The 20,478-nt window shown below is 59.1% G+C and overlaps 1 protein-coding gene across 8 annotated transcripts in view; it reads left to right on the forward strand.

The window, feature by feature from the left end:
* The window catches only part of SHANK2 (SH3 and multiple ankyrin repeat domains 2), a 497,644-nt gene extending 485,543 nt beyond the window's left edge, over nt 1–12,101 (forward strand). For all 8 annotated transcript variants that reach the window (XM_086676620.1, XM_086676615.1, XM_086676616.1 and 5 more), the window contains one exon: nt 8,108–12,101. In XM_086676620.1, the coding sequence (XP_086532746.1) occupies nt 8,108–8,678 (571 nt within the window). In that variant the 3' untranslated portion in view covers nt 8,679–12,101. The remainder of the gene's footprint in view (nt 1–8,107) is intronic.
* The last annotated feature ends 8,377 nt before the right edge of the window (nt 12,102–20,478 follow it).

Genomic DNA, 20,478 nt, shown 5'->3' on the forward strand with positions numbered 1-20,478 from the left:
ACCGCCAGCTGAAGACAGAGTCCGCGGAAGACCCCATTTCTGGCAGACGTCTACACACAACTTCAAATGTTATAAACTCGAAAGTCCTAAAGGACTTAAAAGCGGTCGGTTTTGCCCCTTCCCCTTAGGTAACAGTACAGCTCTTCACCGCTACCTGACGTGAGAGCACAAGTATTCGGATGCTTTCTCCTCGTGTTTCACACCGTACCGGGTGCTGGCATGTGAGCGAGGCGTCTTGAGGACACTGACTGGGGAGCAGGGGGGCAGGTAGGGACTGTACCCATTCCCCAGGAAGAGTGACCGAGACGCCGAGTGGCAGGTCCCCGCGCGCGGCGGGAGGCCGAGTGGGGACCCGGGCTGAGGTCTCCGCCTGGCGCTTCGCCTCCTTAGCCACGTCTGAGCACGGGAGAGTCCCGAGGGAGGAGTCCAGGGCTCAGGCTGCCGAGGCTCCCCTCCCCGGTCCAGGGGCCTCCTCCGTGCCTTCCCCAACCGGGTGAGCCCCCCGGGGGTCGGGGGCAGCGGGCGTCGAGCTGCGCCTCCCCAGGGCTTCCCCGCCTGCGCTCCCCTAGCGGGGAGGGGCCTCGGGGCACACGTCACCCGGCGGAACCCGCCGGATTTCTGGAGAGCTGCTGCAGGGCCGCCTCCAAGCGGTGCTCAGGAGCCAAGGACAGCCGCCCCCGGTCCGTTCTGCTATTTATAACCCAATTCACTCACAACGCGAACATCAGCCGGCACCTACTGAGGCCTCACCAAATGCCGGGCCCCGTGCTCTGCGGGGCCTGAGCTTCTGCCCGGTGAGCACGGGAGCAAACCGGAGGCCGAGAGGGGGAGCGCCTGGCCAGGGTATTCCACCGGAAGGCAGAGAGCCCGACCTCCGACCCAGGGGGCGTCTCAGGGTCCGACTCCTGCGCCCTTGGAGGAGCCAGAGAACAGCCTGGGAGGAAGGCGCGGCCGGGCAACCTGCCGGCAGGGCTGAGTTCGCCGAGGGTGGCTCGCCCGAGCCCAGCCGCACACCCAAGGCAGCTCTCTGCTGGTCACCAGACGGCCTCCGGCACCGATGAGCACCCGCAGCTGGCGTCCTATCCTCTGCTCTCGGCCAAGGCTGGCACGTCGGTGGCAGCCGATGGCCTCGAGGCCCAAGGACGGAGAGGAAAGTCATTGCCTTTGGGCACTAAACTGGGCATTCTGCTGGCCACGGAGGCTTTGCTGATCCCACGGCCTCACCAGGCAAAGCCCTAAGTGGATGTGGGCTGCTGACAAGGGTGAGGCTGGTGACAGCTGCTGGGCAGGGGACGGGAGGGGAGGCCGGGCTGCCCCCTCGCTTGCGGGTCTGTCCCCGGGGCAGGCCTCTCCCCTGCTGGGTCTTGCCTTGGTTGTCAGACTTGGGTATTTGCCCATTTGGGGAGCAGACACAGCCTGCAAACTCACCCACCAGGACGCTAGGACTCTCCCTGCCACGTCTAAATGCATCTCGAGGCTCCTGCCGGCACGGCCCTGGCGGCGTGAGGCCCGGGCCCGCGCTGAAGGGCGTCCTCCTGAGGACAGGGAAAGGTTTTTCTAGGCAGACAGAGGGGCGGCCGTGTGCGCGAATCGCATCCCCACAGAAACGGTGTGGTCTCCCGAGAGAGGGCCGAGCTTTGGAGCTCACCCCTTTGGGGTCACCTGCCCCCTCGGGTCCTTCTTAACAAGTGCGGTGAGACCCTCACTTCTCACCAGAGCCCAGGGTGGGACAGGGGTGACGAGAGCGACAGTCCCTCGCTAACGGGGGACACGTGTGTCCATTCCCTGAGATCGGAGACGACACGGGTCTGGGGTGTCTGATTACGAATACCTGGTAAGAAGGTGAGCAGGCAGCCTTCCCGCGGACTATCGTGGGAGGCGCCTCCTCGGACCACCTGGAAACACCCCACCAGGCAGGCAGTTCAGGGGAAAGGGCGCCTTTGGCCCCCCCAGGCTGACTTTTCCAGGAAGCAGCCTCAACTCTGAAGAGAGTGTCAACGTAGATCAAAAGGCAGGGAGTGGGTGAGGACGCGGCAGAGCCCCGGCCGCTCCCGGGAAGCTCAGAGTCAGGGTGCCGGCCCGGCCACCCTCCCTCCACCGTGCTGGAGGGTCCCCACGAGTGGTGTTCTCCCCGCTGGGGAGTGCCTGACGTTTTGCCGGAGGTGGCGTGGCGAGGGCAGGCTCCCCCAGGGCAGAGCTGGGAAGCGACGGGACACCATCCTTGGGCCCGGAAGCCTCACTGGCCGGGAGTCCCCGGGCTGCAGTGTGGTAGGAACCAGTGCCAGGCCGGAAGGCCGAGCGGAGCAGGAGGGGTCCACACCCGCAGGGGCCCGGGCCCTGGGACACTGGGCAGCAGACGCACGGTTAGTGATCGTCTCTCCTGAGCCTTGGGACCCACCCCCGAACCAGACGACATTCCAGGTCTCTCCTCTGGGGAGCTGCGCTCGCGAGGGGGAAAACAGACAATAAGTGATGAGACAAACCCAGAGCACAGCAAGTGCCACAAAGGAATGAAAGTATATTCACGAGTCGAGTCGGAGTGCGCATGGGCAGGAAGGAGGTGACCGTCCTTGAGGAAGGGACCTTTGAAGGACCTGAAATACGAAAAGGAGCCAGCTGTGTGGAAAACCAGGAGCGGAGCGTCCCAGGCACGGGGGACGCGAGCACAAAGCCCAGAGGCCAGAAAGCGCTCTCCACACCGAAGAAACTGAGGCCCCCGGAGAGGGCTGGCAGGCCGTGGGGGGTGGCGGAACTGCGTTCCGAGCCACGGCGGCCATCCCGGGCTTGCTCCAGGCTTAGCCTGACCTCAGCTCCGTGTCATGAGGATTACCGGCAGCCAGGCGGCTCTCGTGGTGGCACAGGTACCCTTCAGCAAACTGCTTCAGGGTCCACGTGCAAAGGCCAGCGGTGCTGCGCTCTGCAGACGAGGGGGTAGATTCGAAGGCCGAGGGCCTCAGGAACACGGAACAGCTCCGTTGGCCTGACTTACACGCTGTGGCGCCCCAGACATTGTTTCCAAAGCGAGATACGCACGCTGCTCTTTGCCCAGCACCCCCATGGCCCCAGAAAGTCAGTCTCACTGTGACCCTGTGTGTGCCGGGAGGAACAAGGACAGCACAAGCTGGTGGGGGTCCCCGTCTGGCTCCTGTACGGAGGGCCTGGCATCAGCTGGGTCCCCAGGCCCCTCCGGATCACCTACCTTTCTCGGTGGGCCCAGCGGTAACGTGGGCCTGGCCCTCCCCGCCGCCCAGACACAGATGGGCTTGTGGGGGAGGAAAGTCATCCCCTGGAGGCCCCGGGGGTGGGGGTACAGGCTGCCTGGAGGTGTGAGCAGGGCCCAGTCCTCGGGAAAGCGGCCCTCAAGCTCCTGGCTGCCCTTCTGAGGCCCCCACATGGCCGCCCCCCCGTGTCAGCCCTCGCCTGGCCCCTGCCTCCGGCTCTACGGCAACTCTGCAATATTGGTCCTGAGAGCCTCCTGGTTTTAAAATAAATCAATTTGGGTTGTTAAAAAATTATCTGTGCCCAGCTGGTCCCAGAGCACAGGCTTCAAACCTGGCTCAGTAACAGAAGCTGCTTAATGGCATTTTCATAACCTCAGTGCCGTCAGGCCGGCTTTATCATCTCGTGGCCCCCGACTGAAGTGTTCAGGGGATGTCGGTGCAGATAATTAGGCGAGTGCTACTTACAGGGGCTCGCGAAATTTGCTTTCGGTGTGTTTTCTCGTAGACCGTGTTCCAAGAGGGTTCTCCCGGCCCGGCTGCGGGCTGCCCCTTGCTCACGCGACCTCCTGTTGCAAGTCTGGTCCTTAGGGTCTCTCTTTCCGGTCTGGACGTTCGGATCGGTCCGCGGGAATGCGTCAGGGGGTGAATGCTTCTCCCTGAAACCTGGGTTCCTTCTTGACCTGCTTGGACGTGAATGTTCCGGCGGGAGGACCCAAGGCACCCGCTCATGCACCCGGTCCGGCTCTTGTAACCTTGGTCATGTCACTTAACACGCCAATCAGGAAACAAGCTTAACTGTCTCCACCCGCCATCCACACAGCAACGACACTGCACACTGACTGTGGGCCAGAGCCCGGCGGATGCAGACAGACTGGGGCCCTCGGGGTGCTCAGGGCCCGGGGTGGCTGTGAGTTCTGGGCATCAGAGGCAGCAACAGGCCCCAGGCGTGGAGTCGGGGAGAGACACCGATGGCAGCGCTCGGACCTCGGGCAGGCTTGGTCCTGACTTGGTTCTCCTCCCCATCCCCCGTGTGTCTGTAATGCCCCACCTGTCGAAACGCTGTGCAGACAGCTCCAGCGCGGACAGCAGACACGCCGAGCCATCGTCACTGAGCGGCCTCTGGCCCACGTTCAGTGGTGATTGTTCCGGAGCGAGACGGAATTTGTAAACACAGTGAAAAAGCCACTTGACTTTGCCTTCCCCCATCCCAGGTACCCGGTACTGACTGATGGCATAACAGCACGTCTCTGTGTATGTCCCTGGTTAGCTCTCAGTTCTTGCTTTAATTCCGCTTCCATGTGGATTTGATCTAAAAGGCGGCATAGAGAGTGCTGATCCAAGGGAGTGTGTGTGTGTGCGCGTGCGCGCGTGTGTGTGTCTGTGTTCCAAATGAGGGCAACAGATTCCTGTGTGTTCCACCCGGGAACCCAGCAGTTGCTTAGCAACGTAATGATCTCTGCAACCAGGAGGATCCTGTGAATACTGTTAGCGTGGGGAAACGAGAGTAACAGAGCTACCGAGAAGGAGGGCAGGATGGGCCAGCCCAGGGCCGGCCTTCACTCTGCCTCTCCGACTCTCCTGGTTACTCTTTCCGGGGCGATATCCCGCAGGGGTCGGGGGCCGGCCCCAGACACGTGGCCAGATCTGATGTCCCCCCATCGTTAGCCGCCAGGCTCTCATCTCCTACCGTGTAGATTTGCAGCAAAGCACGGGAACCCAAGGGGCGCCCTCCCGCACAGGGCACGTTGATTCGGCCTTCACGCTGCCGGCGCGGAGCCCAACTTGGGGCTCGAACTCATGAACCAGGAGGTCGTGACCTGAGCCCAAACCGAGAGTCAGAGGCTCGACCGCCTGAGCCACCCAGGCGTCCCCCGTGTTGTCTCCTTCTCGACAGGCTTTCCCTGACGACGGTCTTCTCTGTACTTACGTGCTCCCAAGCCACAGAAGGCAGGGTCGTGAATTTCCCATTGTAACCACGAAAGCAAGGCCCGTGTTCATCCTCCGCTCCGGGCTGCCGTGTGGACCGCCCACTCGGCCTGCCTCCTTGGCCAAAAAGGACGAGCGTCAGTAGATTCTCGGCCAGTGTCCGTACCACTGCTTTCGTTTCATCTGTTGAAAGAAGCTGCTCTGTTTTAATTTTAATTAATTTTGCAGTGTTGTCTCAAGCCATTCCATTCTGTCATTTTCACGTGCTCTCGTGATGGGTGTTAACAGAAGAGGGTCGTGCTGAGCAGAAGTAAGTGCCGCCCGCGAAACTGCCTTGACCTCTGGGGTGTGCTGCTGTCCCTCCCTGCTGCCCACCCACGTGTGGCGGAACCTCCTCTTTGCCTCTGACGCCAGACGCAGCCGCCTGCGAGCTTTCCTTCGAAAATGAACACTCCCAGCTAAGTGAGGACGGTTGGGATACTTGCAGTGGGTGAGCGGTGCCGACCAGCGGCCTCTGCTCAGAGACGCCCCCACGCCCTGGCCATGGGGCCCCGGCTTGGGGACCGACTCTCACACCGTACCGCTGTGCTGGGGCCGCCCGGAGCCGGGGTCCAGGGTGCCGTCGCCACACCACGTCACCTTGGGAGAAGGCACCCCGGGACTGTTGCCCCGAGGCAGTGCCCGAGCAAGGGGGCTCTTGTGGGAGGCTCGCCCACTCTCCACGGCACGGCTGTCCTCCCGCAAAGGTCCTTGGCCCGAGTTACCAACTCGGATCGCCTCTGGATGGAGCAGCCTCGCGTTGACTCGTGATTTCATCTCCACCATCTTGGCTTAATTGCTGTTATCGCAGCAGAACGAACGGGTCTTCCCCTGAACAGATGGGCCCTGCCGCTGTGCCCTACCACCGGGGGGCAGGCAGAGAGGCCGCGCTAAAGAGCACCCCACGGCGTTAGCCGCGGCCCAGGCTGGCACCGGAGTGGGTTCTCTCCAACCTGCTCAGGCACCAGAATCTGCAGGCTTCTCCTTAAATCTTTGCTGCGTCCACAGCCGACCCCTCCCTCGGGAACCCGGATCTAGATACGGGAGGTGCCGGTTCCCTCTCCCCGCGTGGGGGGCCGGACGCCAGCAGGGCTCCTCCCCCTTGATGCTGAGTAGCCCAGCCTGGCAGTAGCACATGGGTGGTCTTTACCCTCCGGTATAACCAGCACCCACAGCCCCCGGGGCTTCTCGACCGGGTTAACAGACCCCACCCGGGGCGCCTGACCCCCAGGAAGCTGCCTGTGGATGGGGCGGGGGGGGGGGGTCCCTTGACAACTGCTGCTCCAGCGTTCCGTGCTTAAAGCCACAACGGCTGCCACCGAGTGGGGAAGTGCCACGAGGCTTAGAGGCCTCGAGGCAGCCGACTGGTGGTTATACCCAACTCTATCAGTGGCAGAGAAAACAAACAGCAGCAAAAGGAAAGCTGAGGCAGAGAGCAGGCAGAGCGGGCCGAGTGCCCAGCTCACCCCTCCCTTCACAGAGGCCCCCCCATCCCTGTCCTTGTCTGTTTTCACCGCCCACCACGTTAGCACCTGTGCCACTCTCCCCGCGCTCCCGAGCAGGCCCCCGCTCTCGCCGGCTGGGAGGGAGGGGACCCCAGCTCACACACGGAGACGAAGGCTCACAACGCGCACCCACTGGTGTTTGGCCGGGATCTTTCCGGAAGGGGGCGGGTGGTCCATCCACACTCCCGTGAATGAGCCCAAAAGGCAAGAAACCCACAGCTGCTCTCGCCGCCTCTCCAGGGGCTCTGGCTGTCCCCGGGCAGCGGCACGGATATGCCTTCAGTTTGGGGGCAGCAGGGAAGAGGGTGAACCGGAGCCCGGGGGCCGGACGGCCCGCTGCGGGCCCTGGCCGGGGCCAGCGAGGGGCTGCACCTAATAAGGCCCCTCTGTACGGGCGAGCACACAGACCAGAGCCTCCTCTGGTGGCACGATGCAGCCTCGTCGCCCCCTCAGGGCCAGTGCAGGCGGAACCTCAAAGATGAGGCTGCCCCCGGCCCGGCCCCTGGACTGCACCTGCCACAACACGAAGGGCATGGGGGGGGGGGGGGGGGGGGACTCCCGCTGCCACTCGGGACAGTGGGGTTCCTTTCAGATCGCTGCTTCTTTGCCAAGCATCAGACACACCGCCAGCGAGCCTCTCACGCTGGCTTCACGCGGGGCCGAGACCGCCGAGCGAACCACCCCATCCCGCAACAAAATGGCCCTGCCGACGCCGGGCAGAGTCACAGCGCTCGGGCCCAGTACAGGTTGCGTCTTGGCAAATCGCTCCTTGCTTGCTCTCAGGGTCCGTGGGCGGTTTCCTCAAACCCCAAGTGCCCCCAAGCTAGGTGTGGGGCTGCCCACTCGCTGCAGCGGGGCCAGCCTGCAGGGGCCCTTCCCCGCCCTTGTCCCTGCGGGCCGAAAGGCTGAAGGCCTGACAGGCAGCTGGGAGAGAGAGTCTCCCCCGAAGGGCGCTCTACCTTCTACCTGCCCAAATGGAGGCAAAAGACGTCCTTGCCTCCCGCTGGCGATCTACCTGTGACGTCCCCAGACACGTCGCAGCCAGGGAGCAGGACCTCGTTCGGGCCCCGACCTCAGGTCTTCGAGGGAGCCCTTAAAAGCGCCTCAGTGGCCATCCTCGTCTGGCCCTCGCTGCTCCCGCGGCACAGGCGCACCGCGCCCCCCCCCCCCCCGCCCCCGCCCCCGCCCCGGGCCAGGTGGGTGGGCAGCCTCGGCGTGTGTGCTGTGGTGTCTTCTCGGAACTCTGCCTCCTGCCCCCTTCCTCCCTGCCCCGGCCCTGGCGCGGCGCGGCGTCCGCTCACTTGCCAGCGCACCTGCCCTCAGCCTGTCTCCCGCCGCCTTCTCGGCGACCTGCGTCCCGCAGGCCCCGCGCCGCCACCCGGCTCGTGACGCTGTTCTCTCTCGTTGCCGTTTCAGAAGCCCAGAGGTCGTGAGCACCGTCTCGGGTACACGGAGCACCACGGTCACCTTCACGGTTCGCCCGGGGACCTCGCAGCCCATCACCCTGCAGAGCCGGCCCACAGACTTTGAGAGCAGGACCTCAGGAACGAGGCGCGCCCCGAGCCCCGTGGTCTCGCCAACGGAGATGAACAAGGAGACTCTGCCCGCCCCCCTGCCCGCTGCCGCTGCCGTCCCTTCCCCCACGCTCTCAGAGGTCTTTAGCCTTCCGAGCCAGCCCCCGGCCGGGGACCTGTTTGGCTTGAACCCAGCGGGACGAAGCAGATCGCCGTCCCCCTCCATACTGCAACAGCCAATCTCAAATAAGCCTTTCACGACTAAGCCTGTGCACCTGTGGACTAAACCAGACGTGGCGGACTGGCTGGAAAGTCTCAACTTGGGCGAGCATAAAGAGACCTTCATGGACAACGAGATTGATGGCAGTCACCTACCAAACCTTCAGAAGGAAGACCTAATCGACCTTGGGGTGACTCGGGTCGGGCACAGAATGAACATAGAAAGGGCTCTGAAACAGCTGCTGGACAGATAAGGGTGGCTGCTCCTTTACCTTCACAGACTCCTTGTTATAAGTAGAGATGGGCTTCTACTGAAATACGCGGGCGGCCAGGCACGGTCTGTGAGCGCCAACCCCATTCCACGGGTTCGTCTCCCGGTACCCAAAGAAACGCCGAGTGTGTCCGGGTGTGGCTGAGCGAAAGCCTGGCGGCTCCCCCACTCTGCACGGGGGCTTCACGGGCTGTTTCCGTGCAGCGGGGGACAAGGGGAGGGAGTCCTGCCACCACGGAAAGAGAGTCACGGCCCGCCTCGCGGCGTGCAGGTGACCTCCCTTTGCCAGGTCCCAGGGACGCCCCCGCCGGTTTAGCGCGGGAGCCCGGCTCTCGCAGGCAGACACCGGTGCGCTCCAGATACCTCCCGAGACCTCCCTCCTCTGCTTTCCGGGCAGCTCCCGCCCCCACCCCCGGCCCGCCTCCGTTCGCGGCCTCCGGGAGGACACTCCATGCTCACTTGCTCCTTTCTTTCCTGCACTTGGCCTGTGGTAAGCCACCCCAGGCCTGTCTCTCCGGTGCCCCTCGCTGGGCCCCAAAGGTAGAGAGTCTGTTTTTTTCCTTTGGATTCTTTACCCCGCCTCCTCCCGCGATGTGCATCCGTGGTTCTCTGGCCAGGAAGTTCCTGGCCGCGGTGGGGAGTCCGATGGGATCGTGCCCGGCTTTGCTTAGCTTTCCTTCTTTCTTTCTGCAAATCTATTAGCATAATTCCAAAGTGGTCAGACAGATGTCACGTGGAGTTAGTCAAAGCACAAAGTCACGATTCCGCGCAGGAGGGGAGGCCCGGCCCCGGGAGCCAGCCGGTGCGCGGCCGCCTGGGTCTCTTCTAGGGGAAGAGCGTCCCCGGCGCGGTGACAAGGGGATTCTCTGCCTTTCGCACGTTTTTAAAATGGAAAGCGTGTCTTGTTCTGCAAAGATCAGAGCAGGTGAGCGTCCACTTCACCACGTGGAGGGGGAGACACAAGGCTGATGGCGGGCACGTGCTGCTGTGGGGGAGACGGCATCTTCCCCGGGTGCCGGGTGGGGCACAGTGACCTCTGTTCTGAGCCCGGCCAAGGGTAAGCACCTCTGCCGAGACCGCCCCTCTGCTCTCTGAGGCCAGGGAACCCCACCAGTCTGGCCGGTACGACAGCCTTTTCGAGAACCCGGTGGCTGAGGCCGTCCACGCAGGACCCAGGGTCCGGAACACGCAGTGGGCTGCAGGCTGAGGGCGGCAGCAGACACACGAAGAAAGGAAAGACAGGGAGGTTTCCCGGGCTGCACCAGGCAGGCCCCTCTCGCGCGAGGTTTTCTCGAGTCGCACCCATTCTCTCCCCTGGAGTCCCCTCCCCTGTGACAATACCTCCAATTTCCAAGGGAGGTCACCACCTGCACAGGGGTCACCGGACATCCAGCCAGGCTTCCAGCACATTCTCCCACACTTGGAAGAAACTCGAACAGCAGGTTTTGGCTTTTATTATGATTTCAGAACTAGCCTAGCCCATCTCTAATTATAAAAACATGGTATTTTTTTTTTTCCTTTCTTTTCTTTACGCTCACAATCAAGTGTCTGATTAGGTCTCGAACAGCTCTAGAATGAACACGTAAAATTTAGCAATTTAAAATCTCTTTCTTTACTGCAAGTTTAAATAGTTGTACAGATAGTTTATAAGCACAATATTTTAAGAAAAAAAAAAGTGGCTGGTCTACTAGGCAGCCTTTGTGCCACTTCAGTGCTAGAAAGTTAAAGAAAAAAAAAACTTTTGTGATTTAATAATACTATTTCTGTGGAATTATAAAAGTATGACCTTTTTAAATCAACCTTATTTGGATGCATCTGAACCAGCAGAGCTGTGTTATATTTTCTATCTTTGCTAGAACTTCGTCATCGAAGGACAATTATTTCTTCAGAAGTGGTTACAATTCACGATGCAGCGGTTTCTCCAAAAACAAACATGCACCCCCCCCCCACCCACACACACACACAGACACACACGCACAGTTTTTCCAGCCACGTGCCCCCGAATTGGAAACTGAGTTCCGGCCCTTCCTCCGCTCCAAACCCCTCTGCAGTCAGACTGGACCTGCACGCCCCACCCCTACTTGAAGTCAGTTGAACGTGAAGGCGCTTCTCCCCCCCCCCCCCCCCCCCCCCCGTGCCCTTGCCGTCTCTCCGTCGTGGAGTGCGCCAGGACGCCGTGGGTGGCCTGCTGAGGCCGCCTGCTCGTTCACAAAGTGTAAAGGTGGTGGTTTGGCCATTATTCGTCTTCCATTTGGTGAGATTGCCAAATTCAGTCAGTACACCGCCTCACCGTGGCCCTTCTTTCTTCTACCTACTGCTGGCATCACCTCCGTGGCCAGTGCCAGGCGACACGCCGGGGCGAGGTGCGAGTGAGGGAAAGGCGCTGCTGGGTGGCCACCGGTGGCTGTAGAGCCACCGGGCCCTGGCGGCCGGGCGGTGAGGGTGGCTGCCACTCCCTTTCTTAGACTTCAAGCCACGGGCAACTAACCAGAAGCGAGCAGACTGCAAGGGGAAACCGAGAGCTGAGCAGTCATCCGTTTCTGCCTTGTCTTATTAGAGAAAAGTCACAGGAGCCCGCAGAACCTGCACTGACCGAGAATAACACGTGTTGCCAAGACCAATCCATCTCGAGCCCTAGTCAATGGTTTTGCTCCAGAAAGCAATAGTTCCTCACTTAACTCGCTGCCCAATGCTCTTCCCCTGCCCCCCTCGGACACGTTAGGACCAGGCCCTCTTCCATGGCGGGACAAACGTCAAACTGCTCATATAAGGATCATGTGAATACTATCCCGGGTTTTCAGATCAACTTTTCTTACCTACTGTAATTTAAATAAATTGCATTTACATGCCTCGTCTCTGTAACATTGTGTATACAAAACCAAAATTTCTCCAGATGTAAATTATGTACACCTGCCAAGATACCTTCTCCAGGGTGTCTGTGCACATTTTAAGTTAATTCATAGAATATAAAATGACTCAATGTGACTGTTGATTTGCTGAACTCTACATATCACAAAGTGGGTTATCTGTGGTACCTTAGTTAGTAAAATGGTGATTTTTTTTTTTTTTTTCTGGGTTACCGAACAAGCAAGCATTACCCAGGTGATCTGGCGATGACTTCGTGTGTGGGCCACAAACATGGATTTTTTTCCCATTAACCGATTTTTTTTTGTTGTTTTTTAGAAACTAATATGTTTCACACTACGGTTTGTGTAACTTGTGTTCGCATTCTCTGTGTTGCTGTTACTTTTGTGCTTTTATTCCTTTTAAACTTTATTTTGAAAAAGAAAAAAAAAAAAACGAAACAAAAAACGAGCTCCTGTAATCTGCACTTCCTCCCGATCCTTCGATCTCTTGTATGGCAACCAAAATGACTGTAAGAGAAATAAATATACGATTGCACTAAGGTTGTGGCTCTGATTACACACAGTGTAGCTGTCTGAGTGGACGAGTTGCCAGCTTGCGATCTCACGCAGGTAGGACAACACCGCCACTCTACCTCTGTGCAACTGAGCAGGTACTAGGTTTCGTCCAAGAGTAAGAACCTTCCTTCCAGCAGCTCACCTGCCGTGGTTCTGCTTCCTTAAAGCGCTCTCGTGACGCAGACGGAGACACGCCTGACTTCAGAGCCAAGTGCGTGTCAGCGTGCACGTCTGTGAGCTCCAAGAGCCCAGCCGAGGCCCGGCCGTCCTCTCTGGTTTGGGACGGCAGTGGGGGTGGGGCCGAGGGGGAGCCGGAGTCACAGCTCTCCTTGAAGCACAGACCCCGATGCCCCCACCTGCTGGTCTTCCCCCCACCAGGCTCTGGGGCCACAGCACCGGGCGGCCTCTGTCGTTCCCACGAAGCCAGCCATGTTGTGCTAAGCCGGCGGGCCCCAAGCCTCGAGGCAAGAGGATTCGGGTCCTTTGGCAAAGAGCTGAGCCGGGGAGACACGGGCTATCCCTTTGCCTGTAGGGAAGTAGGTTTTCAACACCGAACCTCTTCTTTGGCCTCGTCAGTGAAAACCTGAGGTCTCTGGTTCTTGGACACTTTCTACTGTTTGGGCACATTCTCCATCTGCACAGCGGCCACTATGTTTCTGTGCTCACGAAAAATTCTAAGCCTCAGATCTCTCGTAGTGTCCTCTCCCCTAGGCCCCCTGCCTCGCTGTCTGGTGGTCTCTCCCAGACCTTAACCACCCCCATCACCTCCAGTGGTTTCTTCCAGACCTCCTCTAGGCTAATGTAATCAGTTTGTCTTGCGGGGGGAGGGGGAAAATTCGAAGCGTTTTTCCTTCCGTCGTACTTTATTTGAGGCGTTTTAACAAGCAGGGCACTGGAGTGTCTGTCCACACCTGTAGCTCTCCGTGTAGACACCGGGTGGTTGGAAGCCCCACGGCACCCGGGGGAGCACAGTCCCTGCTGCCCCGGGGCAGCCGTGCTCCCGGGGGGGACTCGGGGAGTTTCCAGATGCGACCCTCCGACTCCAGCAGACCTGACCACTTCAGTTTCCGAGCCGCACTGTATCAGTGATTTTCTTTCTTTACTGTTCCTGTACCATGTTTCTCCAGTCCACAGTCTTTACCGTTCTGTGTTTAAGATGACAAGCACTGTCCATTGCTTCTACTCTGGAACTCTCTGTTTATAGCAATTCTGAGACTTTAATATGAGCCTTCAAATAAATACAGAAAACAAAAACAAAAAAAAAACAGGAAAAAAATCAAGTGTGTGCCTTGGGTGTTTTGAACCTGATCTGCATAAAAACCATATTGTATTCAAATGCTGTATATTTAATGAAAGGATAAATCTATCTTCACTGTATTAATGTAGCTGATAAAATAGTTATAGTGCCTTGTTTTCTGAACTGAGAAGCCCGTATCAATGCACAACGTAAAGTAAAAAACGATTCGAGAAATGAAATGTTGAGAAGACCTAGACATGGTTCTGGAGCCTTCATCCTAAGACTGTGCCACACACACAGTCGTTTAAATTTAAAAATAAAAAGAAAATTGAAATAAGATTGTGTTATCAGTTAATTTTCCATTGAAAGTGCTCTCTGCTCTTACTTCCACTATTTTTGTTCACTTAAAACAGAGCGTGTCTGAGAGGCCCCGTGGGCGAGAGGGGCGCGCGGGCAGGAGTCCTGGGCCCCCGCCTGCTGCCCCTGCTGCCGCCTGGCCCCTGGCGGCCCTTGTCGGTGGCTTGTCGAAATCAGCGGTGTTGACTGTTTGCAGAGTTTGTAAAAAAATGAACGAAATATTTGCTTTTAGTGACGGAGGCCACCCATCCCAGCACTCTTTCCAATGTTTACAAGTCAACGAAGCAGCAGCACACAGTCCGATTTTCTTGTAAAAGAAAAATGACAGGAAATACACAAATTCTGGCCCAACGCCGCCACACTCCTCGTGCTGAAGGTCACGTGAGCAGCCCTTGTCCTCTCACAAGTTGTCCGGGGTGCAGGGAGCACGTCGGGGCCCACCGCTCCACCCGCAGGGCCACGGTGCAAGCGGGGGATGGCTCAGCCAGCCCGGAGGCAGGGATACACCACGTGCTGCGTCCCTGGCCACGTCTCTGGGCTCTCTGCAAACACGCGTCTGGAGGGAGCAAGGACCTACACGGGCTGTGCCTGTTTATCTCGCGAGACTCTCACCGGTGTCGCTGCGTACCAGGCCAAAGTCAACTAGAGATCCAAACTGTTTCACTGCAGGCCACAAATGTAGCTGATCACCTGACAATCTGAAAGGGGCGGTTTGGGAGACACGGCAGGGTTTCTTAGGGGTCCCCGTTCCGCATGCCGCTGCCGCTGCCTCTGCTGGAAGCGTGCACGTGTCCAGAGCCAAAGGGGTGCGCCACAGCACCAGCCACGGCCACCAGGCAAGACCGACGGGCAGCCGGGCCCCGGGCCCCACAGGAGACGGGGATCAGACAAACCGCGGGCTGGCCTTCAGGCCGGCCAGGTGAGCAGGTGTGAGCGCGAAGACAGCTGATCTCAGCCGTCTCCGGTGGCAGCACACCTGTCCTGTGCCCCTTAGCCATCAAGCCTTCCTGCCACCACCCACTCGCGGTCTTTCTTGCCAAGGGGCTTACGCGACTTAAATGTGTTCTGCAAACCCCAGAGCCCAGAGGGCAGGAGGAGAGCACAGCCTCTGAACTGCCAGGGAGGTGACCACAGCAAAAGACAGACATCAGCTTATTTCCCTGCACGGTCGCAAGAGGCAGCTGGAAATAACAGTACATCTACCGGGTGCCTGTGTGCCAGGCACCATCCAGACCACTGCCCTCACTGAGGGTCTAACAGCCCTGTGGTAGGAACCAATAGCCCCATTTTACAGATGAGGAAGCCAAGTCTTGCCAAGGTCCACGGTGAAGGCCCACCCAGGATTTGCTATAAAACCTCTGTGGCGACGTCCCTCTGTAGGAAAGAGAACCCCCATCAGGCGCCCCAAGAACGGCTGCTGGTGTCAGGGTCCGTCACTTTCTGCCCCTCCAAAGTCAACTGTGCAGGGCCGGGGGTCCAGGAGGCTGGGCAAGGTGGGGGCTCCTTCCAGCTGAACCGCCTCAGGGGTGTGACAGAGGGAGAAGATCCAATTCAGAAGTAACCTGTTTACCTCGCTGCCCTCGACTGGGATCAGGGAAGCCAGGACCTAGGGATCAAAGGCCGCCTTTCCCAAAGACTTGATAAAGGCCCGCAGCTTAGAGCTTCATTCATTACACGTGGCATCTGCCTTAAGGCTCTCAAGGATCCACGAGGTAAGTACGGAAAAGACGATCGTCTCTGCTACCGATGACAAATCATCCTGAAGACGGTGAGGCCTCACCAAGGGAGCACAGCTGCCCTGGGCCCCGTCCTTCCCAGGCCCTCCCGCTAAACGCTTCCTCCCTTGGCTCTGGGCCACCCAGAACCCTCCCGGCGTGTTCCTTCGTGGCCTTCGTCCACCAGAGCCCGCCTCTGTTGCAACCAGAGAGGCCTTGCGGCGAACCGCCCCCAGCCCCGATGCCCGTGTGCTCGCTCCCACACCCCTCGGCCTCCTTCCGCCAGGTAGAACGGGCGCAGCCCCTCCTTGCCCTTCACAGTCACCCTCAGTGGCGGAGGAGAAAAGGCGAAGCGAATGGAAGACAAGGAGCCAGTCACATGGCTGCAGAAGGAGTTCGAAAGTGAGTCTCACAGGCCCACACAGCTTTGAAGCTTCACAGAAAGCCACAGGCACCAGGTCTGGGAGCCTGCCATCCGGGCAAGCTAAAAATAAAGGTTCCGTTTTGGAGCAAGAGTTTATAAATGTGACTACAAAGGTCCCTATAAAGACATCAAGGCTCTGGGGGAACCGCGTGGCCTGAAACCTCTAGCCCTGGCAGGGGTTGCCAGGGAAGCCCAGCCTCCACCTCCCCTCCCCCCGGGCACCGGTGGCCAGCTTTTTCCAGCAGCGGTCGCGAAGCGAAGAGAAGGTGGCGGCTCTTTACAGCTGGGGGGGGGGGGGGGGAGGGACCACAAAAGGAGAGGGCTGGATCTAGCTTAGCGGCAACACGGACACAGCCGCGAGGACCCCAGCCCTGCCCTTGAGGCCCCGGGCCCACGTCATCCGGAGCCGTCGGACCCCCGCCCACCTCCCCAAGCTCCTCCTTGCTCACCTTGCTGCCACAGGTGGGGGCTCCAATCTGCCTGCTCCTCTGGGCGTCTGGAATGTTCTTCCCCTGTGTCTGCACCGCCTCCTGAACCATCAGATTCAGAGTAAAAGTCATCTTAATCACCCACTCACATCGCCTGTCTTCTCTTCTCAGGGCAGTTATTACTACCTCCAAGTGGCCCCTTAATTAGCTGACTGGTCCCCGCCCCCCCCAACCTGGCGGGCAGACACATCCACACCCACCCACCCCAATCCGGAAGAGACGTCCGACAGCACAGGAGCCTGTCCTGCCCCATCGCAGGCACTGCTGTTTCCCTGCCTGCGCAATGCCTACAGAGGCAGCCTCTCCTTCCAGACACCCCCCACCCTCCCCGGACACCCCTCACCGCCTCAGCTCCCCCCCCCCCACCCCACCCCCCCCCGCAGCTGCGGCCTCAGTGCCCGCAGCTCCCGTCTGGTCCTCCCAGTCCCGGTAAGGGAGGCAGACTTCCCTAGCGCTCCAAGGCCCTGCCCGCCCCTGCGCTGAGACGCCCTGTCCTGGAAAGTTCCCGGGGCCTCCTGCCCTCGGCCCACCCGTTTAGGTGCAGCTCCTGCCACAACCATCCGTGGCCCCTGCTCCCCCACGACACCGGGCACCTGTTCTCTCTAGGGCCGCCTGCCTCGCAGGTCCTGCCTCGGGGAAGCTGCGGAAGCGGTAACGGGAGCCCGGCCCTGGTGGGGATGGGGGTGGCGGTCCCTCCCCAGCGAGGGGGCCCGACGGGGAAGTGGGGCTCAGCCCTCCTGCTTCCCGCCTGCCACGGGCCTGCCATGCGGCACGCGGGGTGTCAGTGGCGGCCGCGAGGACTCCGGCTGGCACGCAGGGGCCCGGACGGGGGGGTCTGGGGGAGCCCGCCTCACCCTTGGCTCCTGGAGAGGCGGCCCCCCGGGTCCCGAGCTCCGACAGCGGTCTCCGTCACAGCTCCGCCGGGCCACGGGAGACGCCACGGCCGCCCGCCTCGGCCGCAGAGGACCCTGGGCCTGTCGGTCACGTGCCCCGCGTGAGCCAATCAAGGCCGGCACCGGGACTGCTCTGCACGTGCCCAGCGAGGACCAATCCCGACTGGCAAAGGGGGGATCGTGATTGGCCCAGCTGGAGGAGAGGCAGCTTTCGACCAATCCCGGGGGCCAGGAGGCGGGCCGTGGATGAAGCGCCCCGCCCACCGGGGAAAAGCTCGCAGGCGGGTGAGGGCACAAGTAAGACGCTTGCGGTCCAGCCTCAGGGCTTCTAGCGGGCGAGGCTAGAGCGACCTCACAAAGCTGCGAGCATCTATCTGTCTTCCCCCCCCCATCCCTGGAAGCAGACCAGTATAAATAAAAGGCAGATTGGGGCTGCAAATAATGGAAATTCCACTTAACAATGGCTTCAACAAAAAGTGCTTTATTCTTTCCATAGGACTTTGTACAAAAATGTAAGCTCCGCGTGGGCAGGACTTTTATCTGTCTTGTTGGATGCCCTGCATCCGTAACAAGATGTTCTCAGTAAGGGTGTGCTGGAAACATGGGTGAATGGGAGGATCCTAGGTGGGTGGTCCCTGGCTTTGATCTGACAGCTCAACATAGGCCTGAGATTCAGCCTCTCCCTCCAATTTCTCAGCCTTACAGCAACAAAAGGCTGCTGCCACCCCACACGTCACATTCTGTTCCAGGCGAGGAAGAAGAGGAGAAGACCATGGCAGCTGTGTCCGCTCCCCTTTAACGGAGAAGCCAGTGCATTCCCAGAAGTGTCTACCAATATGTCATAGGCCAGTGGTATCTAGAACCATCCCTAGAAGCAAGGCACACTGGGAAAGTGCTGCGAGGAACAAAGTTGTGGATGTGTTAAAAGACAGAAGGGGGGGGGGGGGCGCCTGGGTGGCTCAGTCGGTGAAGTGTCTGACTCCTGATTTCAGTTCAGGCCCTGATCTTGTGGTTTGTGAGTTCCAGCCCCAGATCGGCCTCTCCACTGCCAGTGCAGAGCCTGCTTGGGATTCTGTCTTTCCCCCTCTCTGCCCCTCCCTACTAGTGCATGTGTGTGCACTCTCTCTCTCAAGGTAAATAAACACAAATTTTATAAAAAGGGGCGCCTGAGTGGCTCAGTCGGTTAAGTGTCCGACTTCGGCTCAGGTCATGATCTCACGGTCCGTGGGTTCGAGCCCCACGTGGGGCTCTGTGCTGACAGCTGGGAGCCTGGAGCCTGCTTCCGAGTCTGCATCTCCCTCCCTCTGCCCCTTCCCCACTCATTCTCTCTCAAAAATAAGTAAACATTACAAAAAACTTTTTAGGGGCGCCTGGGTGGCTTGGTCGGTTGAGTGTCCGACTTCGGCTCAGGTCAAGATCTCACAGTCCGTGAGTTCGAGCCCCACGTCGGGCTCTGTGCTGACAGCTCAGAGCCTGGAGCCTGTTTCAGATTCTGTGTCTCCCTCTCTCTGTGACCCTCCCCCGTTCATGCTCTGTCTCTCCCTGTCTCAAAAGTAAATAAAAACGTTTAAAAAATTAAAAAAAAAAAAAATTAAAAAAAAAAACTTTTTAAAAGTTATAAAAAAAATAATTTTAAAAGAAGGCAGAAGGTAAATGGAGGATGTATGGACAGGTGACGTATGGGGTCACAAGAGCGTCCAGGTGGATTCTCGTCACTGAGCATTTGAAAGTGCACAACCAGTGGCATTAAACGTATTCACACTTCCATAAGGCTGTCGGCACTGGCCGGTTCCATCCTGCCGAAGAGAAACCCTGTGCCCGTGAGCAGTCACCCCCCCCCCGTTACCCACTGTCCCCGGCCCCAGGCACCCAGGGATCTCTCGGTCTCTGTGGATTTGCCTACTCTGGACATTTCATGAAAGTGGAATCACACATGTGGGCTTCTGGGTCCGATTTCTCCCACGGAGCATTTTTTCAAGGGTCATCCGTGGGACAGCGCACCTTTTACGGCTCAAGGGTGTTCCGTTGGAGACGGAGACCACACTCGGTTTTTCCCTTTGTCGGTTGATGGACGTGTGGGTTGTCTCCACCTTCTGGCTGTTGGGAATAGTGCTGCTGGGAACATGCGTGTGCGGGGATTTGTTTCAGTCCGTTTTCAGTTCTTTGGGGCGTACATCCTGGGGGTGGAGTTGCCGGGTCATGTGGTTGCTCTCTGTGGAACCTGTTGAAGGAGTCGCTGGACTGTTTCCTGCAAAGGCCACACCATTTATATTCCCACCAGCGGTGGGTGAGGGCTCCTCCCTGGAGACTTTTGAGGTCCTGTTTCTGCAGGCTAAAAACTCTTCGGGGCCCGGTCTGTAGCTCACACTTACACGTACAGCCCAGGACCGGGGGACAGGCTGGGGCACAGAGACTCTGCGTTTCCAGCGAGCCCCCAGCCAGGCACTGCTGGGGAGACTGGTGTGGACTGCTCCCCTCCCCTCCCCGCGGCTGGCAGGCGGGGAACGTCTGTGAACAGGCGGATGGTCAGGCCTCCTCCCAGGCATCCGGTTTCAGTAGGAAGTGTCAAAATTCAGAGAGCTTTACTCCTATGAATACTTTATCGAGGGAGAAACAACCTGTTCTCGTCCAGGGAGATCTCAAATTTGAAAGTGGTAGGAAGCTCAGGGGCGTGTCATTATAGGACGGCTTGTAAAGCAAGAATGGTTACCAGGTGGGAGTTTCCAGATGGCAGGGAATTGGTTAAACAGGAGTAGCTTACACCATTTGGGCAGGAGAAGACGTCTTAGGTTTGCCACGTATGGCTCTCAGAGGCATCGACCACGAACGACCTAAGTTCTCTTGTTCGTGAGACGAGCAGGGTTAAGCCTGCTTACGTGGGTTAACTGGACCTATCCGCTCAGGACCTTCAGGTCTGGTCTCTATTTTATTTGATTTTTAACAAGAGGAAGCCCCCCGAGTCTGTGCGGTTAACGCTCTCCTGGGCGGGTCTTACGGGCAGTTCGAGAAACTGCCCCTCGCATCCCCCGTCCGCAGTCGGCAGGCGTGGGTGAGAGGTGGGTGGCGACAGCCTGGAGCACAGGTGACTTTGTGGCACGGGCAGCTTGTACATCTGTTTTCTGGAACTGCCAGTGCCCGGACTGTTGTCCCCCGTGCCTCCGTCGGTCTACAAAGCACAGCAGGGGAGGCTCTAAGGCAGTGGGTCTCCCAAGTCTGGTCCCTGGGCCGGCGGCATCAGGGTCAGTCA

This window comes from Puma concolor, chromosome D1 (assembly GCF_028749965.1).
Source record: "Puma concolor isolate L17-30 chromosome D1, mPumCon1.1.hap2, whole genome shotgun sequence".
NCBI lineage: Eukaryota > Metazoa > Chordata > Mammalia > Carnivora > Felidae > Puma > Puma concolor.